Source organism: Xyrauchen texanus, chromosome 16 (assembly GCF_025860055.1).
Source record: "Xyrauchen texanus isolate HMW12.3.18 chromosome 16, RBS_HiC_50CHRs, whole genome shotgun sequence".
Lineage (NCBI taxonomy): Eukaryota > Metazoa > Chordata > Actinopteri > Cypriniformes > Catostomidae > Xyrauchen > Xyrauchen texanus.
Window position 1 is genome coordinate 29,155,059 of NC_068291.1, and position 27,918 is coordinate 29,182,976.

The 27,918-nt window shown below is 38.6% G+C and overlaps 1 protein-coding gene across 1 annotated transcript; it reads right to left on the reverse strand.

Moving 5' to 3' along the window:
• Window positions 1-686: 686 nt before the first annotated feature.
• On the reverse strand, window positions 687-27,780 carry LOC127657091 (exportin-1). Its single transcript, XM_052145740.1, has 25 exons — window positions 25,655-27,780; window positions 24,021-24,152; window positions 22,531-22,632; window positions 20,001-20,073; window positions 18,693-18,754; window positions 18,568-18,612; window positions 17,479-17,660; window positions 17,299-17,347; window positions 16,863-16,982; window positions 15,464-15,592; window positions 15,139-15,297; window positions 14,834-15,031; window positions 14,599-14,737; window positions 13,436-13,617; window positions 12,707-12,863; window positions 12,277-12,440; window positions 12,000-12,134; window positions 10,560-10,743; window positions 7,253-7,359; window positions 6,755-6,949; window positions 6,405-6,573; window positions 6,174-6,308; window positions 5,741-5,900; window positions 4,305-4,401; window positions 687-2,243 (listed from the first exon to the last, which is right to left on the reverse strand). Exons 2-25 carry the CDS (start codon window positions 24,144-24,146, stop codon window positions 2,097-2,099), a joined length of 3,216 nt encoding a protein of 1,071 aa, XP_052001700.1. The 5' UTR covers window positions 24,147-24,152; window positions 25,655-27,780; the 3' UTR covers window positions 687-2,096.
• Window positions 27,781-27,918: the final 138 nt, after the last annotated feature.

A 27,918-nucleotide genomic window follows, 5' to 3' on the forward strand; every position in this document is an offset into this window, starting at 1 on the left:
TGGCTGCAAACATTAATGTTCCAATAGAACTCAAGAGAGTTTATTAAGATAAAAAAAACACTTCTAGAACGTTCATGCTGGATTTGGCAGTCAAAAACAAACAGAAGTGATGCATTTGCACAACTGTTATGGCATGTGGACTGAGGTCTATGTTTGCATATGTATCACCCATGAGAACACAAAAAGAGATGTGATTCTTGGTATGTGCATATTAGAGTACAACTATTCAAGGAAACTGTACTAGTGGAGAAACTCAACACTGCACTTCCGTGCAGTCACATTGCTCTTGAGATCTATTCAAACAGCAGGATACTGTCAGAGCTTAGTTGATGGTGGGTTTCATTATAACCGTGGCCTTGGAGAAGCATTAGTGCGGAAATGGATCTCAGCTGCTAGAATAAATAGAGCAGGTGGAGGGTAGGCTTTTCTAACCCTTCTGTGAATAATGGGTTGATCCCAGCTGGTTGTAGTTTACATGAAATAAGGGATCTGATTACCCCATCCTCTTCCCCAACTGAATGTACATTAGTGAAATGTTTATAAATGTGATACAACAATCTGAGGTTGGTGTTGATGGCCATGCCCTTTCAAACTACTTGAGGTTTTTCCTCTGTAAATTTCCATACGTCATATTACACTGTCAAAAAAAACAAAGAGAAATCAGACAGAAGTATAAAATTCTTCAACTTTAATCAGTTCAAAAAAATTCACAACAAATGCAACACATAGTAAAGGGGAATAAACCATTGATCATCAGTATTTAGATTGGTACATTCTTGTCCTAATGAGAATGTTGGCATTTCTGTTTTCTCTGAATAAAACCCTTTTGCCTTATTTGGACAAGACTCAAAAAGTTACAAATGAAAAATGCAAAAATACAAAATTAAATGTAAACTGATATTTATTTTTGCTCTGGGTAGTGTCCTGTTGCACTACAGCATGGCAAACAATGTAAATTAGTACAATTAAAAAAACTCCAAAGCCATCTCTGAGCGAGTTAACATGAGCAGTTATAAAGGTGTAGCCTAAAAGAACCCATAAATATTTCAACCACTTTTTTTAAACTTCAGTTTAATGAAAGCTCACAAAAGGAGCAACCATCCTCATTGAGGAAAACAAAAAACCTGATGTCGGCTTAGCGACAACACACACGCACGCTCGCACACCCACAACGAAACAGGACGAACCATCCATGTGTTCCCAGGGTAGTAAAGATGCTGTACAATTATGTCGATATGAACATATAGAGGGCTTCTGAACACTCTCATGTAGAAAAGCAATTAAGAGAGCTTCCACTCTATAAAGTTGCAGGTCCCAAACGGCACTCACAACCACAGCAGTATCGATCAGTCTATTCACTCAGTGATCTGTGCTAGTTCACATTCTGCTGCTCTCTGCAGGAAGTATAGAGCTACTTTAGTCTCAAATGACTCTCGGCTCTTCACACACACACACAGGGGCCCCAAAACTTAAGCCAGTGAGAAACACAGCAACTCTGCGACCTCTACAATCACTGACGTTCATCAACATTCTCATTGGCTGGCACAGGTGTGCTGCTCAATGGCTGCAATCTGGCGCACACACTGAAACTAGGTACATTTGCCCACTGCCAGAACACACACAGCTCTCTGCAAACACAACAAACTGCACTCTGGTCTTTATATATCATATACATTAACAAATACATGATGTGTGTAAAGAGAGGACAGGAGAAGACTGATGGAAATTAGAGGAGAGGCTGAAGGAAAACGAGCGCGTAAGCAAAAGTTAACTGTACAGATGTGATTTCATGCGCCGTTGACCAAACATAAGCTGTTAACAATGGAAAGGTAATACATAAAAGTGTCTTCATGAAACACGTACTATGCAAACAGAGCCACTGGGTGACAGTATCATGTACAGATTGGCACTGTTTTGGTCAAGAGACAGCCAAGTGCAGGAATCACCTTACAGGAAGAGCCTAAAGCACTCACACACATGTACACATACACACAGATGGCCCAAAGAAGAGCAGCCTCAACACTGCTTTGGTTGTGTGTTTAGTATGTTTAGGAGTCATCGCAGTGTGTTGTGTGCGCGTGTGTTCTTATGTGAACTCAGTCACACATCTCCTCAGGTATTTCGTGAGGGTTGAGGATGCCAGGCACAGACATCTGCAGTTTGTGTTTCTCCTCCTGGGCCTGACGCAGTGAGGCCTCCCTCTCCTCCAGAAACAGATCAGTGGTGTCCTCACCTGCAAATTCCTGCACGTACACAGAGAAATGAGTGAGCATTTCATGGAGTTTGCCTGCATCGATGCAGTCTGCCAGCAAGCTTTCATCTCTGCCATAATCTCCTATATTACACTCTCTCTCCATTTAACACACACCCACCACTCCCTCTGTCCCTTTGCACTCCTTATGACCCATATAGTTCCACAATACTTCACAATCTCTTAAAGGTCAAAGTGACAGCACACTCTCTCACACCATCTACATTTGGGGTTATTAATGCAATTATTATTTAATTACGTATTTTTAAACACAATTAACAATCCTATTTCATCTAATTACACAATGATGATTCATCGACATTATAGACATTACAGTTTTATCATCTGTTAATGCCTGATCTTCTGTAAAGCTGCTTTGAAACGATGTGTGTTGTGAAGGGCGCTAAACAAATCAAATTGACTTGACTATTTCCTCTATTCACACGTTTACATCTCCCATGTACATTGTGTCAGTCTGAGATTGCATAAAGAGACAGAAGCAATTGAGACAGGCTAAATAGATAGAAGAACTGTGGTGAATTCTCCAAGAAGCTTGGAGCACCTATCTGCCAACAACTAAGAAAAACTGTGTGCAGGTGTACCTAGGAGAATTGGCACTGTTTTGAAGGAAAATGTGGTCACACAAAATATTGATTTAGCTTTTAGGTTTACTGGACTTTATAAGATGTTAATTGATAGATAAAAACTATTTAAGGCATTATTTCTGAAGACATGCAACATTTTACATTTAAGTGCCTAAAACATGTGCACAGTAATGTAAATAAACACTTATTAACCCACCAGTGTTTCCAACAAAATTATGTCCCAACCCCATTATTTGTTTAAAATTATATAAATAAAACATTACAAATATAATTTTTGGTAACATGCTTCAAAGAGTTTTGAGAATAAGACAAGACTGAAAGTGACTTGCGATTCAGTAACCACTGATGGTTTCAGCGAGTTAATTCAGTGAAGAATCCATCTGACTAATTAAAACCGATAACTTGTATGTTTGTGAGTCTTTTTCAGTGATTCATTAAAAGAACTGGCTCATTTGTTTGTGAAACTGATTTAGTCACGTTGCACAACTAGTTCAGACAGCAAGCTGAAAAATGTCATTTCTTTTGCCACGGCACTGTATATTTAGCAGCAGCATTGCTATATAATGATACAGGAAAGAATCAAATTAACATTTGTTTGTACAATTACAATTGAAGTCAAAACCTAATTATATTTATAGCAGAGGTGGGAGCAAGTCACACATGTTCAAGTCACAAGCAAGTCTCAAGTCTTAACCATCAAGTCTCGAGTCAAGTCTCAAGTGCAGTGCAGACAAATCAAGCAAGTCAAGTCCAGTCAGTGAGTCACCTCAAGCAAGTCAAGTCCAGTCAGTGAGTCACCTCAAGCAAGTCAAGTCCAGTCAGCGAGTCACCTCAAGCAAGTCAAGTCGAGTCCTGATGAGTTTCAATTCAAGTCGAGTCAAGCCACAGTACTAAAATAAATAGGTTCGTTTTTGAAATAAATATTTATTTTTTATCTGAAACGATGAACTAATATACATATCTTTACATTCATTTTTGTTATGAATTGTATAACAGTAATGTGTTATACAATATATATATATATATATATATATATATCAGTAAAATGTGTTAATGAAAATGCACGGAATTTTTATTGTGGGCACTTAAAAATACAGTGAATACTTCTAGAAACCTTATAATCCGAATTGTTTAGATTTTTAGAATTAACCAATTAAAATTTAGACGAGGCTCAATCCAGTTTGCGAGCTCCTCATCCAAATGTATTTAATGCACAAGTAATTTTGCTCAACTACCTGCAACAGGTGGGTGGAATATAAGAGGTCGTGGAGTGACAGATGACAAGAAATGCTGTTAGCCACAAGGCCTTAAATTTGCGACTCGAGTCAGACTCAAGTCAAGTCACGAATCTCGAGTACCCCACCTCTGATTTATAGACAACATATTATTTCAGTAAAAAATATACTCAGGTGTTCTTGTCTCAGTAGGACAAATAGCTTGCAACCAACCTTGATCTGCACAAGGAAATCCCTTAAGTGTTCTTTGAATGCTGGGATGTCTTGGTTTAAACTGAACAGGCCAGTCACAAACACTTTCACCTGGGCACTGCAAAGAGAGAAGGCGCATAGTCAGACAGGGAATACTAATATAGCTACACATAAACATATCCCAAAATATTTAAAAAGAACTGTCACTTGTTCAAGTCCATTCATTCATCTCACAGCATGGTGCCTACTGGGTGAAAATTACCTCATCCCTGAGGGCTGATTTGCGTAAGAGTCACCTTTCAAAAAACATACGGTAGCACCAAAAAGTATTTGGACATGAATGCACATAAATCTATGAATGTCATTGTATTAGATAACACAAGGTATTTTTGTTATATATAAATAGCACAAGCAATCTCTCTTTCACAAGCTTTCTTTAAAATAACTGTTTTGAATTATACTATATAAAACAATAAACATACTGCACAAATTTGAGATACAAAATTTTTGGACACTTTCTGGTTGTTAAATTTAGTGGAACATGTCCATAGTTATTGTGATGAACTGTGGTTACTCTGCTAGGAAACCTGGGTGAACTTGAGGGGGTACTGACATTAGAACAATTTGGTTGAAAGTAAATGCTAAATGGCTAAGAACAGTGAAGGTAGTTCTGAGGAAAGGTCTAGCATCATGTGTTTGGAGCTGATTCTCGGTTTTATATTTTTTATCTAGTGCAATGAAATTCATACATTTCTGAATTGTGGCCTAAAGGGACAGTTCACCCAATAATTACAATTCTCTATTCATTTACTCACCCTCATGCCTTCCTAGATGTGTCTTTCTTCTGTGAACACAAAGATTTTTAGAAGAATATCTCTGCTCTGTAGGTCCATACAATGCAATTGAATGATGTCCAGAAATGTGATGGTCCAAAAAGCATATAAAGGCAGCATAACGTAAACTATCCAACTTTTAAGTAATTTTTTACTATAAATTCTCATCCCTGCCCAGTAGGTGGAGACATGCAGGAAGAGTGAGTTACCAAAAAAAAAAAAAAAGGAGAAGAATGTGGAAGTGAAAAGTTAAAGTGGAGATTGATTATAATAATTAAAAATGATCTGTTTCTCACCTACACCTATCACATTAATTCTGAAGATATAGCTTTAAAAACTGGAGTCATATGTATTACTTTTATGCTGTCTTAATATGCTTTTTAGACCTTCAAAGTTCTGGCCACCAATTACTTGCATTGTATGGACCTACCGAGCGGAGATATTCTTCTATAAACCCCACATTTGTGGGAGAACTATCCCTTTAAGTGAATTAATACTTTTTGCGGCCACTAGAATTCATGATGTGAAACAGCGCCAGAGCTATATGAACCGGAAAGCTTGTACTGGACACACGCGGTCCTTGAAACCATCATTTTAGAAACAGGTTCCCTGTGGGATACTCACTCCTGTAAGTGTGGGAAAGCTGATTTTAGCAAGTTGGCCACAAACTCCTGGATGAACACCTGGTTGCTGACTGGATTTGATGGGTTCAGAGTTGTGCTGATTTTTCCTTCCTCAACAAGGTTAAACATGTATGCCAGGATAGAAGCATGCATAGTCAAACCTGCAGCACAAATGCACAGAGGTTTAACAAAAGAGCCGAAAAGAGAGTTTTACACAGCTTAATCATAATGCATGAAATTAATGTACATTGAAAACAAAATTGAAAAAATGTATAACAAAAAATAAACATGAAATTACATTTAATACAATTATATATGCTCTGTAATTGTGATTTATCAAAAACTGAGAATTTTGTCTGAGACTGATTAATCAGTTTTCAAGAAAAAAAACAGACATAAAAAGAAGGACAGAAGGGGGTGAGAGCAAAACTCACCAGCTGTGTGTGATGTATCCGTAACGACGGAGAAGATGTGCTGAAGAATGTCACAGAAGTATGTCTGATAGAAGCTCTGCGCTGCTGCCTCTTCCTGGGCCACGTTCTGCAGCAGCGTGTACAGAATCTGGAGGCCTGCCGTCACATTTTTCATTTGATGTATGTTTATGATGTCAAATGATTATGGTACATTAGAAATCTGGCTCTTATAAATGCATCTGAGGTTCTCACCAGTGTCTGCCACATTTCTCATAGTGTGTTTAAAGGCCCATATAATTGAGTCAAGCACAAGTTTAAACTGTGCTGGTGGGATGGCCAGGAATGCTGGGAAACAGTGAGAGTTCACTGCCTGCAGCAGATAGAAGAAATGTGTCCGGTGCTCCGGGTACTCTTCAAAATCCTAAATAAAAACAAATACAAAAACAAGTAATTTTAAAAACTAAAGAATAATCACACACTGCAAAATTCCCCAAAAACTTATTTGTAATTATTCTTCAAAAGAACAAACAAATAAAAGCCATGTTTAATAATAATTTTTTTTTTTCATTACAGGATTTAAGAGTTGAATTAAGGCCACTCACTTTGTTGATCATATTTAATGTGCACTCAAACACTGCATCAAATATCTGTGGGATCTCTCCAGTAATGTGTCCACCCAGTTTGTTTACGATTGTTGCCATGGTACTGAGCACTTCCGGTTCTCTTGCTGCTGGGACATTGCGCTGATAATCTATGAGCACAGCATCCAACAGCGGAGGAACAAAGTTTTCCCCCACCTGGAAAAACACACACATGCGCAGACAGGCTTAAAGGATGGCGGATAAGAGTGTGTTGTGTAAGGACAGTGCTAATCTGAGCAGGTCCAGACTGGCAGACCTAAAGCAGGTATAACAGAATTAGCAACACAGAGACACTAATACTGATTCAATAAATACACAGACGTGAGACTCAAAGTCTCGTACTGCCATCTTGTTTCTTTGAATGGTTTCAATAAGGTACTGTACGTATAACACTTTAATTTGTTCAGCACTTTCAGTACAGACCCTATTGCCAAAACATAGCTGCGATATGTCTCTTACCATCTGTGGGTCATTGGAGCGACTGACCCATCCTGAGATTAGCTTCAGCGTCTCTCTCTTTACAGTGCGCATGCTCCTGATCAGAGGCTGCTTTGTCACCATCTCACCTATAAAAACAGACAAATGCAGATCAGGCACATACACAGGGTTTGTACAGATGTTTCATAGTTAAATTCAAGAACTTTTCAAGCACATTTTTATTTGTTTTCAAGGACTATGCTCAAGACGTCATTAAAACAATTTCTTTATTTTTTTATTTAAAATAATAACATTTTATTCATTCAGTTAATTTATTTTTATTAAACACCACTTATCACAAGTACAACATACCTCAATGTGCATCTTTAACTACATATTCTCACAGTAATAATTCTTGGTTCATTCACAATGAAATTGATGCGCAATTGTAGTGTGCTCCCTAAAAACACATTTCGCTTTCCAACAAAAGTGAATAACTGGGTCCGTAAAGAGTAGTCCATATGACTTATGTGCTGTGTTTCAGTCACACAACAGATTTATGAGGAACTGACCCAAATTGCAAATGGGTCACTCTCAAAAAATTTGACTTTCCAATTTACAAAATATTGAAAATTTCCATTCAGTTCTGTTTTTGACAATAATCGCTGAGGGTTAACATTTTGTAAAATGTTGACATAAAATTTTATTCATAAAGGACAACTTGGCATTATTCTTTTATTATTTAATTCTGTTTCTTGAACGAAGCAAGTTCACACTATGTAAACACAAATGAGGGTTAAATGGGTTACAACACCACATTTTGAGTGTTTAACAGGGTACAACACCAAATATTTTGTGACAAAATTAGTTAAAATGTGAATTAATAACTTTTTTACATGCTGGGAAAAAAATCACTAAATGCATATTTAAGCAACCTCTGAACTTTGACCTTAATTATTTTCCACAACTTTTTATATAAATAAAAATGCCAAAACATAAAAAAAATATATACCAAAAAACATGTTTTAACATGTTATAACACCAATGCCTTGAAATCAAGCGACAAACATTATTTTTTAATTATTTAAATTATTAGTAATTTAGCAAGGGGGAGCACGGCCTGGGTGCGATAGGCCAATGAAATGGCGTCCACCACCCAGTGGGAGAGCCTCTGTTTGGAGAGAGCCTCTGTTTGGAGACAGTGTTCCCTTTCCGCTGTCCACCAAAGCAGACAAAGAGCTGCTCAGAACGTCTACAGCTCTGTGTGCGGTCCAAATAGGTACGCAAAGCACGTACCGGACACAGCAACGAAGGGGCTGGGTCTGCCTCCTCCTGGGGCAGCGCGATCAGCAGGGCTGTCTTTAGGGAGAGGGTCCTGAGTCCAACTGATTCTAGCGGCTCGAAGGTGGTTACTTATTTTTGCTTACCCAAAGACTTGCCGTCTACTGTGTCGTGGTGGGCTGCGATAGCAGCTACATACACCTTCAAGCTGGACGGGGACAGCCTCCCCTCCAACCTCCTGCAGAAATAAGAACACTGACCTGACTGCTCCAAAGGAGGAGACGACGGGCAAGTTGTGACATGTGGCGGGAGCATACGCCGCCTTGGCGTTTTATATACGCAAACACGGTGGTGCTGTCTGATCTGATCAAGACTTGTTTGCCCTGAACCAGCGGGTGAAACCTCTTCAGGGCGCGCTCGTTGGTGAGGTACGCTAAAATTGTGACTGAGTCTAACTCCATGCAGAGAAAAGAGATGCTCTGAACCGGGGCGAGCTTGCTCTTTTCCCAGTTGACCTGAAGCCCTAAGCGGCTGAGGTGCCTGAGCACCTGGTCCCTGTGGGCGCATAGTAACTCTCGGGAGTGGGTCAAAATAAGCCAATCGTCGAGGTAGTTGAGTATGCGGATGCCGGCTTCTCGGAGCGGGGCAAAGGCTGCCTCTGCGACCTTTGTAAAGACACGAGGGGACAGGGAAATGCCGAAGGGGAGGACCTTGTACTGATACGCCTGGCCGTCGAACGCGAAACGTAGAAAGGTCCTTCAGGTCTACCGCTGCGAACCAATTTAGATGCTGGACGCAAGTGAAGATGTGTTTTTGCGTGAGCATTTTTAACGGGAGTTTGTGGAAAGCCCGGTGGAAAACTCGCAAGTCCAAGATCGGTGGTAAGCTGCCGCCTTTCTCGGGTATGATGAAGGGCTGTAGAAACCCTTCTTCATTAAAACTCTTTTAGTCTGCGCTGTTGAAGCTCCCAGGGGCAAACTGCACTGCCGTGCAGAGAAGGAGAGAGCCGCTGAAGTGCGCAGCAGCTGATCACTCAGAGGTAAGAGGAACAGGTGTGTGTGACTCGCAGCTCGCTGCATACACGACCATGTGTTTTCATGGCTAATAAGTCAAGGGACATATTTGCCAACATACTTCGTAAGACACAAAGCTGTCTTTACACAAGGAGTTGCTAGACGGCTAACAAAACTGAATCCTCCATTGATCTGCATTCAAATCTCAGAACATTTTACATCTCATCAAAATGTTTCACTCTGGAGTCATTTTTTATTAAAACTAATAGTTGCAAGGATTCATACTTGTTAAATCCGCCACAGCAGTATCTATAACATTTCCAGATTGTGATCGTCCTATTCTGATCGCTGCCAAAAGTAACAGGTGCCACGTGACAGCAGCGTCTATGCACTGCCTGCTTCAGCAGCGGTCTAGTGGTCTGTCTTCGTGTTTTTCGGAAAATAAATAAACAAATTTCATCTATTAAATGATTTTAGCAACATATTTAATGATTTTCTATCATTCAAGAACTTTATAAGCACCTCTTGGTAAAAATTGCTATTTTCAAGGGTTTTCCAGGACTTAAATTTGAAAAAGCCAAATTCAAGTACTTCAATTACCTTGTACGAACCCTGCATACACACAAATTTACACCGAGATGTAAACAAATCCCCTGTGGTTCTTGAATGCAGCAGATTATATAATGCTTGCACTACACATTAAAGTGTTCAGATAAGTCAGACTTTCACATTAGTAAGAATTTTCTTTAGGCTATTATTCAGTTCAAGCTGCAGTGCTATATACAGTATAACCCTGTAATGGACTGCTGTTCACACACGCACATGGTGCTAAAATCTGCAGCAACCTTTTTATCTTCCAGCTGAGCGAGTTTGTGTAATCAGACTGACTTCAGTTTAATGCAGATCTGATGCTCTGTGACAACCAACAGAAATGCAAATACACAAATTAATATGCAAGTGCATAAGGAACAAAACATTTCTTTCAAGAACATACACACATGATGGGAAATTCTGAAAAGCATATATTGATATTTTGCATACAGAAAAACACACACCATTGGTCTGGATGGCAGCAGAGATGTTTTCACTTAGGCACTTGTATACATTGAGCATGTCCAGATAGATTCGGCCCAGCTGAATAACAAAAGGGTGACCCACAGCTTTACACGCTCTGACATTGGTCTTCAGAATGCTGCCCAACTGCTTCACAGTCTCTGGGTCCTTCAGGATGTCCACATTCTACAGCAGAAAGTAGAAGAAATAACCATTCATGATCAATCAGTGCAGAGCATGTGTCAATTTAATCTAGGGCTGGGTGATATGGCCAAAAATACTATCACAATATTCTTTTTCATATCATTCGATATCGGTTCTTATCACGATATACATACACATTTGTAATTTTGTTTTTTAATTTCCAAGTTGGCAGAAGAAAAGAAGAAACAGTCAAAATAGTCTTTACAAAACTGCTTTCGGGCCCGAATTGGGGCCAAAGCATGGGGGTTTGAGAGATCTACCAAAATATTAAAACATTTCATAGAGTCAAGTGCAGTTGGATAAGAATGTTAAAAGATCGTCTGTTCATTTTGAAGCTTAATGACAGCAATTCATTTTTTCATTCAAATTATTGATATATTTTTTGTTACTTTCAGATACCCAAGTATGGGGGCATAGATGCCCTTGACTGAGGAATGGTACTGTATGTGGTTTCCGGGATATTAAGAAAATTTAAATGTCTGAATGGACCATTTTTATATTTTATTAAAGTAAGAAAGTCTAGGCGACAAACTAGTAATTTTATTGTCTTTCCTTGCCATCCATGCCAGAGATGATGACATCTGATTAATTTGACAAATAATAACAGAAATCTATTTGTTTATTATTTAAAGCTCGTAACAAGCTGGTTAATAAAGTTACATTTAGAAGGAAAAAACATCTAGGTCTAGAACACGCTCTGGAACTGCATTAACTTATGCGGTGCCTCATGTCTACTCACATGCGGGGAAAATAGGCAATGCGTGCAGAGTGGGACAGGGCATAAATTAAGTGTGTTCGGAGCTAGAGAAAAATATTTAAGAATACAGCGCTGAAAGATCAGATCTGGTGTAAACAGCACTGTTGTTTTGTCGCGCTGCTCACTAGAGACGATGAGAGGGCACAACCGTCATCATGATGTCTTTCGCCAGTCATTGATTCCATCCGGACAGTGGTGACTGGTGTAGCCTAATCGTTAGCAAAGCAGCTTACGTTAGCAACTTCATACAGTCTGAGAAAGCTGAACTGCTTGTTTCTTTAGCGACAAGCACCTGATCGTCTAGATTTAGAACACAGGATAAATATCGAAAATTATTCAAAAGCTCATCATCGATATCATGGATTTTTTTATTGCAATAAATATTGAGATTGTTTTATCACCCAGCCCTAATTTATTCACATATAAACAAAATTAATTGTGTGAAATAAACTGGCACTATTTAAAGGTAAATATATCACACCTTGGTCGCCTGCTGAATGATGCTATCCCACACCTGATTAGGTAACAACATGTACTTCTCTATAAGGTGCTCCTGCACAGCCTGGTCAGTTTGTGCTCCAATCATATAGCCGACAGCTTCATAAAATGTATGAACCTGAGAACAGGATATTACTCAGATCAAGCTGTACTGAAAACAAAAAAAAAAACATCTGCACAAACCTCTACATTCCTAAAACACAAAGTGTCAAAATCACACATGGAACAGGCTAACTTAGATGGATGGGGATATTTGGTACCTGCTGGGGCTGTAGGTCACAGATGATGGTGTTGATGTTGTTGAGAATCTCATCAATGAAGGGCATCACCTCTCCCACCTGCACCTGCACAAAATGCCTCCTGCACTTCTGAGCTATTTTAATGAATGTGTCACATGCCATGTCCTGCACTCCATCATGGGTCTCTGAAAGGGGCGAATAGTAAAATTCACAATTGAACAGCTTTTAAATTTCATGGGCTCTTCTATGTTTAAGCTAAAATTAGATTTTTTCATATTTATCTATCATACTAACTGTTCCATAAATTACTATATAGCAGCACCATGTGTATGTGTAATCAAATGTGACATCAAAGCGTCTTCTATTTAGAGATTAGAGCAAAAAATATTACAGTTGTATAGAGATGCAAACCTTTGATTCTATTCTAAGACTCAAAGTCTTTGTGTCTCACCGTGCATGAACTCAAACAATTTGTTGACGACAGTCTTCAGGAATTTCCAGTGTGCACGTAGGAAACGTGGGTACTGGCCCACTATGTACATGATGTTGGAGGCAATAATGGCCTTGTTGTCCTTGCCTCTCTTCTGCTCGCATAGGCCCAGCAGATCCTGTAGATAACATATGCAAATTAGTAATCCAAGTAATAAGACTTCTTTATATGCATCTGTAACAGTACTCTCCAGATGAAAAGGATGCATAAAATTGAGGGATGTATGTTCTACACATCTATCATCCAGTTAATATTAACTCATTTTAAATACTTAATGTTACACTATGTGACCAGAAGTTTGTGGACACTATATGTGCTTGATGAACATTTAATTTCAAAACCATAGGCATCTATTCCCCCGTCGCTGCAATAATAGCTTCCCCTCTTCTGGGCTTTCCACTATATTCTATGTAGTTACATGGCTGCAGGGATTTGCTCCAATTCAGACACTCCATATCAGTGAGGTCAGGCACTGAGGTTGGGCAATGAGGCCTAGCTAACAGTTGGCATTCTAATTAACCCCAAAGATGTTCAATGGGATTCAGGTATGAACTTTATGCAATCCAGTCAAGTTCTTCCACACCAGATGAAGTAAACCATTTATTATGGACCTTGGTTTGTGCACAGGGGCATTGTCATACTGGAATAGAATTGAAAGTACATAAATCGCTCACTTAAAGATTCCTGCACCTTAATGACTGTGACAAGGAACCTCTTCTCATCCTCCTCATGCATGGCTCCACTGATGGATCCAATGGCCCAACACAGCGTGTTGAGGTTTTTCCAGGACCACTCAGTGCCATTCACTTGATTATGAAGCTTCTCTGTCATAATGCGCTCTGTATCAGCATAGTCCAGATGGGTCAGATAGACTGCAGAAAGATAAAGCGAGTCAAATAGAAATTAAGTCACTACTCACAAACACAAGCATAGTTAACCCTTTCGTACGTACAATCAAACTGGTGTGATCACACTATGCTGGGCTCAGACGTGTATGATCAAACCGGTGTGACCTGCATTCATGCTGCTGTTTTCCAGCAAAAGAGTAACAGAAGTGGTTGTCATAATGAACTAGCTGCTCAAATAGTCTTTTCAACATCACAATATCTTTATTTTTATATGTTACAAACATTAAAAAAAAAATCACTAAATAAAAGTTTAATGATTAAAGTTTTGATGCAGCGATACAGCCATGTTTTCTGACATCAAACAAAAAATATACAAACAAGTCAGTCCACTCAAACCTTCTCCTATTACATCCATCATTTATTGTAACCACTTTTAGTGCTGGGGAAGTGGAAGGGCTATTTTTTTATAACAAACTCAAGAGTCCCATGCTCCATTGCATGTAATTCGCGATCGCATCTTATCTATCATTATAAACATCTAAACACCAGATTATATGCTTGATAATATATAATCTGACCTTCAGTGTACCTGCTGTGATATAACCTTCATTGCACCTGCTGTAAGGTGTAAGATAAGATTTATTTTTATTACAGCATGCATTAAAGAACTCATGCTGGGGGGTCCATCAGTACAGGAGAAACTCACATGCAAAAAAGTTAAGATGAAAAACTTTGGGAGGTCTGAATCAGGGTCAGAAATTAAAAAGTGGCTTAAAAATGCCACCAAAATTCAAAATGTGTAGGGAAAAAAAGCCCCTGAAATTAACATTTTGTTAATCTTATAAAAATATATATTTTTATTATTATCCTATTATGTCTAGTTAATTATTTAGAATTTATTTTAAGTAAATTATTAAATGAAATGACTTGACATGGACAGGATGACACACTATGTGATTTCTGACACTAGTTTGCATCAAAAGAGATGAGGAGCAGAGCTCTCACCAAGCGTCTCCCTCATGTTCTTGTAGAGGTTGATGGAGTCTGTGTCCTTCATAAATTCTCTAACCACCTCACCCTGATCGTTTTCCACCACCAGAACTTCCTCTGGCTTGGCCATGCGGCTCACCATCAGCAAGCGCACCTGCAGCACAGGAACACATATATGCTTCCTAAAATTAAAAACTAAAATTAGGTGCTTGCTATCTCAGTGTGTCAATCTGAGTGTGTGTCCACTAACCTTAGACAGCACAGGCAGATAAAGTTGTCTGCGGGGTGGTACATCGAAGTGTTGGCTCCCTGAAAGGAGAGGAGATGTGGAGGTGGAGAAGGGACTCTCTCTGTAGAGCTCAGCTGCAAGATGGTTCCAGTACTCCAAACAGATTTTAAAGATCTCCGTTTCCTCCACCTCAGACACCAGCAACATGTAATGCAGAGCCTAAACAGAGGGACAAACAGGTGTCAGATCCTGTGTTTGAATACTTCCATACCTGAGGCTGATTTAATGTGTTTGTCTCCATATCTATCCAAGCAGTTTGTGTGTACCTCCATAAGAGTCTCTCTGAGGTTCAGTCTCTTTTCTATCAGCTGTCCGTGCTCTTTAAGGAAGGTGCAGAGGAACAGGCTGAGGTTCTGAATGAAGTTTTGCTCATCATCTTTACCATTCGCATATGCCAGCCGGATGTTGGTGTTCAGGGGAAGCATCTTCAACACATAAGAAATCAAGGGTAAGTTAGAGGTGGCAATAAAGACGATATAAGTCTGTGCCAAGACCAATTGGTGCCTGTTTTAATGAATAAAAGGGACATTATACTTGGTTTTGCATTTGACCTGCACCACAGAACACAGGCAAAAGAAGTGTATGCGTTACCTGTTTGAGCTGCATCATGGTCAGAGTGAAGAGACTAACAAACTGCTCCTCGTACTGGCTGACGCTGACTCCTGCGATCTCAGTCAAACACTTCAGTGTCACGTTGCGGAACATCGGCACGTTTAAGAACTAAAGATCAACCCAGTAGAGGACTGTGTTATTGCATACTATAATGGTACCATTTTATTTTTCAATCATTACTTTTACTTTACAACTATTTATTACACTTCTTTTTAGAAAACCTGATTAAGATTGCTCAATCTGTGTTAGTTCCACGGTCTCTACTCACAAAATTAAATAATTTTAGCTCAAATCAATGACTACATTTACATGGACACCAGAAAGCAGCCATTGTGTGAAAGCAATGTTCTAATTTACATGCACCGTATATGTGTCATACTCTGTTCTCCCCTATACATGCAGCTCGGTCAGAAAGCAGCTTTCTCCACAGCAACATAATTTTTCCACGGCACTTCTGTAAATAACAAACATGGTATCCAAGGAAGACTACACTATTTTATTCCCAGTTGCTTTGCTTTATTTCCAGATATTCCAAAGTTGTTGCTGTGTTTGTTTCCTTAACTTACTATCACAAGCTGCAGCAGAATTGCGCTGCAATAGTGGGATTTCCCCCTAATATAAAACTCTGGGATTCCCCAATGTACAAGCGCATATAGGCGAATGTGAGGGACCGTCCATATTTTACATTTGTGTGTAAAAATGGTTATAGTTTATAGTGTATGTGCTTTTCCCACTGTTGTCCCAGAAATTATTAATCTTTCCACTGTGTTGACTTGTTTGTGTTTGTTCTCTGGTCATTTCACTCAAATGAGCACTCCTCAAAAACTTCATAAAACGTATGTGTCGCTTATGTGTTTACATGGCCACATTAAGCCACATTCTCCGGGAGAAACCTAGGTGTGTTAAATCACTTTCTCTTAATCCCTTAACCGGCGTAAGGAAATCGGTGTTCCTGTTTACATGATGAATGTAAGAATTTAGAATGCTGCTTACTGCAAAAACACTTAAATAAACAATTTTCTTAAATGCATGTAAACATGGTCAATATTTCATATTCACTTATTTATTTATTTATTTATTTTGTAAGCAGTCGTGTAAGCCAGTCATCATCATAAAATAAAACCCTCAAGGGTGGTACAACGCCTGACCCTGTCTGGGCTTATTTAAAAAGGAATTACCAGCTTATTGTACATTATTCTTTACATATAATATACAAAAAAATATATATATATACTCAAATAAGTGCAAGTTAAACTGGGAATGTTTGGAGTGGTAAAAATGAAATCATCTTTCAAAGGCAAACATTAAATCTTTCTACTATATTGCTAGTCCTTCAAAAAGATTGTAACAGCAAAAATAAATAAAATTCAGATATTACCTTGTACACCAGAGTACTGATTAGTTTCGTTTCAAAAATGTAGCCCAATGGAATCCAGTTGAGAAACCTTAGCAGAGTCTCTAAAGTTGCATGCACCAGAGGGGCATTCTGTGAATTTTCCTAAGAATGGTGGGGAGGGGGGAATTAATGAATGACGTGAATGACCACTACATATACAGCCATACAAAGACAATAACACTATTTGTTGCATGTAGATGTTAGTGTATGTTCTTATACACTCTCACAAACTAGAACAGCTGGAATATGTATTGATTATATTGGCCTCTGTGTGTGTGTGTGTGTGTGTGTGTGTGTGTGTGTGTGTGTGTGTGTGTGTATGAGGACATAAGTCTCTATATACCTACACAAACTAGAACAGCTGGAAAGTGTTTTTTTTGTGTGATAGAGAAAAGCAAGAGAGAAGGCCAACACTTACCATCACAAACTGGCACAGTTGGAATATTTGAGAGAACTCATTGCACATGCTGTGGATAGAAATCAGACCATGTAACAATGCTGATAACAAGAGCAAGTAACAAACACTGCTAAAAAGTTAGAACTCTAACGTATGATAGTACATATTGTTATTCATGAACAAATATTAATGCAATCTCACCTGTCCTTCAGGTGTTTGGCTTTCACCTGTGTCATCTGACCACTGGAGAAGTCAAAAACCTCCTCACTGAGCAGCTTCAGAATTATCATGTTGTTCTGGCAAAGGCTCTCACTGGTGCGGCTCGCTCCAACAATGTCACTGATAAATGTGGGCCAGTGTTTCGGCCACTCCTGCTTCAGGATCTGAACACAAACACACCAAAGAACCTATAACAAAAGTCAGGCTAACAAATTTGTACAATTGCAACAGTGTTTCCTGCACTACTATTAAAATGTACAGTACCACAACAAAATAAATCATATTTTACCCAAGTTTGCAGTGAATGTGATGAGATAAATACAAATAGACAAATTCTCTTTATTACATTATCCTCACTGGCTGCACACAAAAAAAACATACAGTGTGACCAGTGTAGTCCACGTTAAATGACCTGGTTCTTTCAATTAATTGTTTAAAAAATATATACAAAATTTTAAAATACAACATTTATCAGTTTGAATCTGTATAACGAATCACTCTAAATCCTTCAGAGCAGTAACTGAATGAAATGTGACTCATTATGACACATTAACATAAATTTTGTTATAATACATATTTTATTATTATGTTATTATCAATTATGTGGGGTTAGAGGCGCTCCCCCACTGCAAAAACAGAACTCTGCGGCTGTGGCTATGGGGGCGGCTGTGGCTCAGGTGGTAGAGCGGGTTGAACATTAATCGCAGGGTTGGTGGTTTGATTCCTGGCCCACATGACTCCACATGCCGAAGTGTCCTTGGGCAAGACACTGAACCCCAAGTTGCTCCCAATGGCAGGCTAGTGCCTTGTATGGCAGCTCTGCCATCATTGGTGTGTGAATGGGTGCAGTGGAGACCATTGCATACCAAAGTCAAGATTTATAGTTTTGGTGTTAGACCTTATTGACTTGCATTGTATGGACATAAACACACCATATCTCCATAAAAATATCTTCGTTTGTGTTACGCAAAAGAAAGAAAGTCATAAGAGTTTGGGAAGGCATAAATTAATAATGAGAGAATTATCATTTTTGTTTGAACTATTCATTAAACACAATCAAACAAATCTTACCTGTACTAATATCATGTTGAGTTTTCCAATGTACACCTTCTCTTTCTGAAAAGAGTCAGAGCATAGCATCAAATAGACAGCTACAGCAGCATGATAGTGAACAAAATAAGCATAAGTTCACTGACCTCAACATTTGCTGCATCTGATGACGTCTTGATAATGAGGCCCACAACATACTTTTTAATGCCTGAAATAAAGCAGAGCAGAGGAGAGCGTAAGTGTTTACAGTAAGACAGCGCAAAACCCCCATGAGCTCTCCATCTGGATGGAAGCAGCTCATTTCAGAAGATTCTTTACTCTGTTCATGTGCAGATCTTTTTTCTACTTTTGAAAATGGAAATCAGAGTAATTTGAATACATGTATTTAAACTGATGCTGAATAAAAAGCTACCAATATTCAAATTTAGGAAATTTTAACTAACGGATGATGTCATGATTTATATTACAAAACCATCTTCTAAACATGCCAGATTAGTCCATAGCAGCAAAATCTTTAAAGCTCTGCTGACTTTCAGTAAATCTCTTGCTTTAAATAAGCTCTTATATGGAGAGGGACCAGAGACTTTTAACACAAATGTCTTATGAAAAAACTAATTTCTTTCACATTGAGCCCATTAGTAATATTTTATGTTCACTCAATCAACAAAAGCATGTACAGTTAAAAGCTAGAATAATTCTCAAGAGATCCCTGCTAATTTTGATTTATGGATGAATGTACTGCAATAGCACCCCTGAGCAAGGCACTTAACCCCAGGACTGTCCCTGTAATGAACTGTAAATCAATTTGGATAAAAAGTGCCTGCTAAGACACAAATAAACAATGGCCAAAATGTGAATAATATAAACTTTATTTTACACGTGCACAATGTCCTCTCCAAGACACCGAATGTACCGGTAGTTCTGATTATCAACAAATCTTGTACACACTCCACAGAGTTCTAGAATACTGCAATCATATTTTTTTGTATGGTAAATGCATCCAGATACTGTATAAATTTGCTCTTTTTGGTCCCGTTTGGCCACTGCAAACCAAGAGGGTATTATCTGCAATGCAACTGATGCCTATTCTGATGGGTTCAGACTGACTGCTTGACCAGAGACATATTTTTATCTTAGCCATTGAAAGCATGTTTCTATTATTAATTTGTCAATTATACGAGCCTAAAACTTGTTGTTTTCCCTTTCACTTGTCCACAGATCTTTCACAGAGTAGATCCAGGTCCTGTTGGAAACAGATGAACACTAAGCTGGTCAGACAACCTTCCATGCATTTTTAAAAGGGGAATTCAACTCGGCTTGGCAATAACACACTTTGGTTTAATGAATGTGCTGGCCAGCTAGAAGCGTCTTGTAGAGTCAAGTCCAGCCTTTGTGCTGAATTTCATGCAGGAAATTTGTATAGCGTGTTAAATATTCTTGTGAGTCAGTCTTACCTTCGCACTGGTTTCTGGGGAGAATCTTCCATCTTGTTTTAATAACTGTTTCCAGAATCTGCAGTGCATAGTACTGTAATGCCAAGAGAACAAACCAAGAGTTAATGATCCATGCTTTAGCCGGCCAATCAGCCATGGCTGTACTGTTACACAAGAAAAACAAAGCATTGTTCTTAAGTTGACTGCCTAATATATTTTAATATATTCTCTGGTTTATTTAGATTTAATTGAGATTAAAAAATAAAATCATGCAGATTTCAGTTGGTTAAATTTAATAGAATAAAAAATATATTTTTTATTTTAAAGAGCCCAAATATTTGAATTTCCCCATCAAATCTTTCTGTACAATGTCTGGATGATATAGTCTGTAGAAGTTTTGCTGTTTCTGGCCATGTCACACCAGAATGTGAAACACAGGGAAGGAGACGTTAATCACAAACAGCTAATGGTCTGACTCTGTGCCCAGCCACAACAAAGCATGCAGCTTGAGGGAATGATGCAACGACTTTGTCAGAAAACAAAAAGAACCAAGGGTCTCTTTTTAAGAGTCAGTGGCCACTCTTAAGGTTTAAATCATTCCTAAGGAAAAACTAAGGAAAAAGACCACACCCCCTGCTTTCTCAATAAAACAGACTGTACTGTTTTGACCAATAACTGGTGTGGGTCTCAGGAACAGCAAGACGAGCCACAGGTTTGGGTTTATGGACTGACCTAAGATGTTTGATATGATTCTTTTCAGGAGATGAAAATATTCATGATGCATTGGTGTCCTTGTTATGGTCACTAGTGTTATTTGAATCAAAAGTATTTCAACTGTAGGGATTCATGAAGATCAGCAAAAACGCGGAAAAAGAAAAGAAAGAATAATGTGAGGAAAAAAGTTAGATGCAAAAGAAAATAAAAAAATCAACCATGAACATTAAAGGTGAGGCCCGGAAGTACAAAGTAGAGAGTTACATGGCTCACTTCACCATCTAAAACCACCAGGATACTTTCACCTTTAATTTTTCAGAAGTTTCAACAGTAAAAGTTAAGATTGAGAAAGACAGAAAAACATTGCAACATTCTGCTAAGCATCAAGTCTTTATTGCTCACTTGGGATGTTGCAAAGTTTTTAAGTCAATAATCGAGTAAAATGGCCAGGATAGAGTAGATTAAATGCTGAGGGAGAAAGGGGGAACCACAGCACACACAGACACTGACAATCCCTACAGTGGAAATAACCATTTATGTTCCTGACCGGAGTAAAATCGGGGTAATCTGCCTATCGTCTCTCAGCTCCGTATAAGGCATGTGCAGTGTGAATGGAGGCACAGCAGAATTGAGAGTAAGGGAATTAAAAGGTAGACCTTGTGGAGGCCTGCCGCCAAAGCCTAGCTGTGTCAAGGTGCACAGGAAGACACACCCCTTTTCGTCCTATTACAAGCAATCAACATAATGGAACATTGTGATTAACATCAAATAAGAACAACTTCAATTAATTCTCTTTTGTTTGCTTTTTCACCTACTAAAAGGCTGTAAATAAGTTATGCAAAAAAAAACAAACAAACAAAAAAATTTATTATTAGTTATTGTTTGCTTTTTCTCTATAAATATTGTATTTGCTTGATGAATTTAGACAAATTCAAAGAATTTACCTGCTCTGCATTTTTTCCTGTCTGTTCATCTAGAGCCCTCACTTTTGGGCCATTATCTTTTTAAATTACAGATACTGTTGATAAATCAACTGAAACATTAGTAATGACCAGAGGGTTAAGAGCAATCTAAAAAGGCAAGCAGATGGCAAACTGGGTCAGGAGTACTTTGAGGAAGTCTTTTAATTTACTGGGCAAGACATTTCATACCAAACACTATAATATGCAAACATTACTAAACAATTTGCATTAAGTCTGTCCACTTCAAACAAAGTGAGCAATCAGCCCACATGTTATGAACTCTGGGACTGTGTTCATGTGGTTTATCAGTGAGGAAGTTCTGTTTCAGAATTGTAGAATTTATACATTTCCAGAATCCTCTTTAAAATAGCTCTTCTCTTCATTTTGCATTTTAAATCCAATGGATCAGCACTCCAAGGAGTTTCACATAAACCAACCAAAAACAGTGAGTTGGCCATCAGTCACCAGTGCACCTCTGGCTGCTGTACAGGCAGAGGTACTGAGGTATTTCACTGTCAACAGAGGATCCTCACACACTGACTTTAACTCTGAGGTTGACTTTGGTTAACCAGGAAAATAATTTAAGGAGAAAGGTAGGAAAATGAGATCTTGCTTGTGTAGAGAGGAATTAGTTAGGAACTGCTGTGTCTTTCTGACATGATGCTAAACAACCCCTGTAAACAAATGACCCATAAATTGAAAAAATGGGTATTTGTTATACAAGGCAATCCTCTGGTTTGATGGAAAATAAAAAACGAATTATATTCCTTCTTTTAACCTCTCAGAACTATGCATAATTTCTGATAAGACATCAGATCTTCCTCAAAGTATAAAAACCACTACCCTCCACCAGAGTAAGTTGGGATTCAGCTTACTTTGGTGTTCATATTCTGAGAGAATTCCAGAATGGTGTCAACTCGTGTCCATGCATCTGGGTGCTCCTTCAAATGAGTCAGCACCTCCTGGGCCATTCTTTGCTGAAATTAGAGAAACATTTGACAACTCACAAAATTAAACCACAAAAATGTGGTCTGGTCTTTTGTGTTAGCTTATATAGTGTATAAACTAAAAACCTTGTAAATATGCATATATGTTGTATTTTGGCTTTTCTATATGCAACGAATAATTTTATTTTATTTAAACCGACTGATCTTAGTTAAGGAGAATCTGGGCTGTCAGTAAAGGGCTAAACTTTCAACGCACAGAGTCATGTGACAAAACAACTTGGTACCGATCACAGCAGAGTTTGTTTTTGGGAGAAACACCAACAAAACTACATCAAGTAAGAAACCTAATTACGTTTTTACACTGAAACCAGTTTGAGTTAAAAGATTTAAGTCTCTACTTTCATCCGATATGCCATTTTTTAAATTTGAGTGATTTATCACGAAAAGCCAAGCTGCTAAACACAATGTACACTAATGTGTACAAGAGCACAAGGAGTTTACTAGAAATCCTATATTTACTGTGCATTTTCACATTAACAAATAATGTTTCTTTAAGAGGCTTTATATGGAGTTAGGATGAAATTAAAAGTGCATTCTGAACAGACAGCACACTGGAGGTTAAGTCATTCACTAAATAGGGAGCAAAGGAGCATTCTACAGGTGTCCTATGAAGCCAAGTGTTATTTATTCCAAACTTCCTCTCAAAAGTTCAGTTTCAGGCTACAGATGATGTTTTGACCGCTCAACATGTTTGGCAAACATGGGACAATAGTAATGAGTACTTTGATTCCAAATTTATAATGCATAATTTTATTTTAACATGGTTGGCAGTGATTGGATGATGCTGACCATTACTTCTATCAGAACTAATCATGCTAATTTCTTGGTAAAATGCTTGTTTGTTTGACAGTGCAATGAGTGAACACTGAGATGTTGTTGCCAAAGTATAAAAACATTGTAAATTTGCAAGTCAAATACATTTTATTAGTATAGTTTTTTTATTTGTGCTTTTCCCAATACACATTGTTCCAAAGCAGATTTACAGAAAATCAGCTTTGATTTCTGTAATGTATCAAAAACATGAATAACCCACACTCCTGGAAACATTATAACCAATTTGATTAATAATAATAATAAAAAAATTAAAATTAATTATCAGTTTTTAAACTGACTTTCTATAGCTTGGTATTATTAAAAATGTCACAATTTAGTCCCGCTGTCCGCAGGTGCTACTAGTTAAAAATCAACAAGAGAAATGTAAAATGCACACAGCAGTCATGCTCTGGTCTCAGGAGGACAAATCAAGTCATAGAAGTGGATCTAGTATATATTATAAATTATACTCCCAGCGGCTAACTATAAATATAAAGAGCTTGAAAGCTATTTTTTATGGTGCCTGTTTTTTTTAATGGTCTTACCTGTGGCCCAACCCCATGGTACAGGCAGTTGACCACATTATCCAGCAGGTTGATATCCAGTTTCTGGTTAAAGTCCAGCAGCTGTCTGGCTGCATGGTCGGCCAACATTGTCATAATTGCTGGCATAGAGCTCTGTGGGGGACAGGGAGGAAACATCTAGCAGGGGCAAAGTCATGTGAAATGAACATTTGGGAACACAATTACAGACAGCTGACCACCACCCCATCCTAAAATCCTTAAATGACCTGACCAGTAAACACACCAATGCCTGCTGGAGGGTTGGGTTTAATCCTCAATAACAGTGAGAACGGTTGGTGGCACAAACTCTATTTTTGCGTCCACAATAAAAATAACATACATGCACTTCGTCTATTCCGAAATTTTCTAAAAACAAAAGCCACTAACTGGGCTCACACTAACAATAATTATCTCAATGAGACCACGTGCTAGGCAGCCTGTTCGTTTACGTCATTTTGTTTACATTTAACACAAGAGACGTAGCCAGCACTCTGAATCAGAAGCTCATTTTTCTAATTGCTATATACATAACTACAATAATGTTCACAGTTTGACAGTTAAGTGGTAAAAAATGCATGATCATTCATTTTGCACCCGGAGCAAAACTATTGCATACGCATTAGGGCCAAGAAACAAATAAGTTTGGCACTTAGACGAAATTTCAAGAATTCAACTGGAAACAGTCCAGCTTTGCCCCAAATAAGAGTGGCAGCGTCATGTGTAGTTCTCAGTACTGCGCAACCTGTTGATTACCCGCCTTTTCCATCGTGAGGACACACCTCACCTTATTACGTTCACTTAGCAAATACAATTCGCATAATATTCACAAAGACTGAGCAACTTCGTAAACTTCCGATGCATCATTGTGCATGCTATGGACACAACATCAAAGCAAAAAGCCTTCTCCCATCCATTAGCAAACCAGTGTGCAAATAACGTTATAACTGCACGTCGCATGCCACTAAACGACGCATCTGCGACTTGTTAAGACAACAAACGAGCCTCGATAATATTGTCTTCGCATCCCGACGTCTCTGGCTATCTAGACCCGTCTCAGATGACTTCTATGGGGGTGACATAGCAAGAATCTCCCTCCCTGACTCTGGAACAACCCCTCCCACCAACACCATGCCCTGCTAACTACACCTGAGAGCTCTTGAAGCTTTACTAGCAGAAAGCCAGGTAAGATATAGACCGTGTGCATTTTAAATGATGTTAATTAATGGTCGTGAATGCATTTTAACATTTAATTTTTATTAATCGCTGAAGCAAATTCCAGCGATTAAGCTGATGGCTAGCAGTTCCTTGTGTCGTGATCATGTTAGCCGTTTGTATATAGTTATTTATATGACTGTTTTAACGTTAGCAACAACAAAAAAGAAAAAGAAAGATGCATTATTCAGTCCAGCGTGACATCAGTGCTGAACACGAGCCATCGCGCAACACACCCGCAGCATCCCTCTGCAAAGCATTTCACTTTCTGTCGACCTTAACCTTCATACGTGCAATCTAGTCATTTTCTATGCATTTCTACACACTCTCACAGCATCATTATCCACAGGGCACAAACCAAACAAACCACTCTAACTATAAGTTTTCACCCCATATTTACCTACCTAAAGTCCAAGCCTTTGAGAGAAAGTAGGTGGGCTTGTCTGCCACAGTTGCTATAATTATGTTTATTTGATCCAGTATCGTCGGTGCCTATTTGTACACGATTTCTGGCAAAATGTAAAAAGAGAGGTTTTGAGTCGTTGACTGGCTAGCCACACTATTCCTCTGTGATGAAGACTATACGAGCTAGTTGCTTCATATGAGGACCACTAGGATGTGAATTCCACACCAACAATCACTGCGAGTTAACTATTTTTTCAGTCCGGTTCATTTTACGGAACAAAGTTAATCTTAATCAAGAACCGTGCTCTGTACTGAAGTAAATTTTGCACCAGGGCGGTATAAGACTCTGAGCCTGTGCCTCTTCTTCTCATAGGCAACAAACTCGTAACCGGTTGAAACCGGTTCAGACTGGGAGATTCCATCTCGGTTTAGTTTTCAGCCGATGGCGCCGCGAAAAGTTTGGATTAACGTCACGCCCATTGGAGCAGGCTATTGGCTGCAGCGTTGCTGAGTGCGTCCTTGGTCGTAATCTGTTGGACGGTGCGTCCGTCAATCAAACTCAACTCTTTGGAGCGCCCATGCGACTTCTCCGCCCGTTAAGAGAAAAAGAAGGCAAACTGCTTGCAGAACGGATCTGTAATGTGTGATATTATTACTGTCTTGTATTGTACTCTAATATAAAGCGTGGCTTTTGAGTTCTATCGTCGAGTTGAGTATTTTTACCCGCGTCTTTAATCCTCTGTGAGTTTTTTTTTTATTATATTTTTATAATATTTTCATATTCGCAACAGTTACTGCCTAATTGTATGCATGTCCTAAGTATTAATTTGTCGGTGAGCTGAAGGAGATCGGGGGCATTGAGTCCGTGTGGCGGATGTTGGAGCTTGTACTTGTGCTGCTTGTAAGCTGGTAATTTTCCACAAGCCACGAAGGGGAGTGGTTGTGTATGAGACGCATGGCATGGGTCAGAGCCTGATACAATTGGCTTGTGATGGTCTCTATAAACTTAACTACCGCGAACATAACTCCAATATGCCAGTAATGTATGAACTGAAGGTAAACACATCGAATAACTCGAAAACATGATAAACTAGCCATGTTATGGTTCATAAGGACGTGAAACACACGCATGTACACTCCCCCTTCCCCTAGCAAGTCACATGACGCAACGCCACTAAACGTCATTTGATGGAAAAATACTGGATTTTCTGTGCGCAAATTACTTGCTCTGAACAAAGATTGAGGAAAATAATACACTGTCGTTCAGTTTAGCTGTCATTTCAGTTAATCCATAAAAAAAAGTTGCATTTCACATGGCCACAATAGATGTTATGCACTTTACACATGTTGAATAATATCATATAAGCCTATGGGTCAAGTTTGCACACTGGACTGTTCTACACACCTTTTCAAATGGCTTACTAAATAAGCAGCGTTACAGCAATTTAGGACTAGTAATTTGGTAAATTATATATTCTGCCTTAACCAACACAAACTGAAGGTGAACCTTTAATCCAATGGCAGACTCCAGATTTGCAGCTCTATCATGGCTATTTTGTTTATGTAAAGGGTCAATTTGATTTTAGTTGGTGTGTGTGGATTATATCCAAAGTCAAATTTTTTTTGCTCTCGGACCATGTAGGTTTTATGGTGCAGTAAATTTTGGATGCAGAGATAAATTTGAGGTGGTGTAAACACATTTCTAGTTGTTCTTAGTGCCTTAACCAGTATCTCCTGTTTACCTGTCAGTGAGCCAGTGCCACAAATGGAGTCAGTTTGTTTTCCAGGAATCGCAGTCAACATTCTCTGAACCTCAATGAAGCTTGATGCTTCAATGGGGGCGAAAGAATGTTTTCCTTGAATGAGATCAATGTTGCAATCCTCATTTATGGCATTGGCCATGTGGGTCTTGATTGTTTACATGTTTCAATGCAGGAGTTGCAATAAAACCATTATTAAACTTCAGAGAGTGAGAATGTGTGGAATTGTATTGTAACTAATAAATTCACACCTGACCAGTTTGAACTGAATAATACTGGATCCGTAGTTGTCTTCATTTGAATGTTAAAATGTTCCTCAGACTATTACTTCAGACCATTTTAGTAATCTTGGCATATTTCATTTAGCAGATGTGTAGAGATGAGAATTATTTGAATAAAACATAACTTTGAAACATAAAATATTGTCTGGTTTTCATTTATGCATCTTTGTCATAAGAGGTAAAGATTGGTGGGAAAATCTGTCACAGTAATCAATGTAAGGG

What these genes read in the sequence shown, in the direction of transcription:
- LOC127657091 (XM_052145740.1), bottom strand. Translation starts at nt 24,146, where the DNA reads ATGCCAGCAATTATGACAATGTTGGCCGACCATGCAGCCAGACAGCTG. An exon ending in GCTCCAATGACCCACAGATG is followed by an intron (nt 6,950 to 7,252) that starts GTAAGAGACATA and finishes GTGTTTTTCCAG; the next exon opens with GTGGGGGAAAACTTTGTTCC. An exon ending in CATTAAATATGATCAACAAA is followed by an intron (nt 6,574 to 6,754) that starts GTGAGTGGCCTT and finishes GTTTTTATTTAG; the next exon opens with GATTTTGAAGAGTACCCGGA.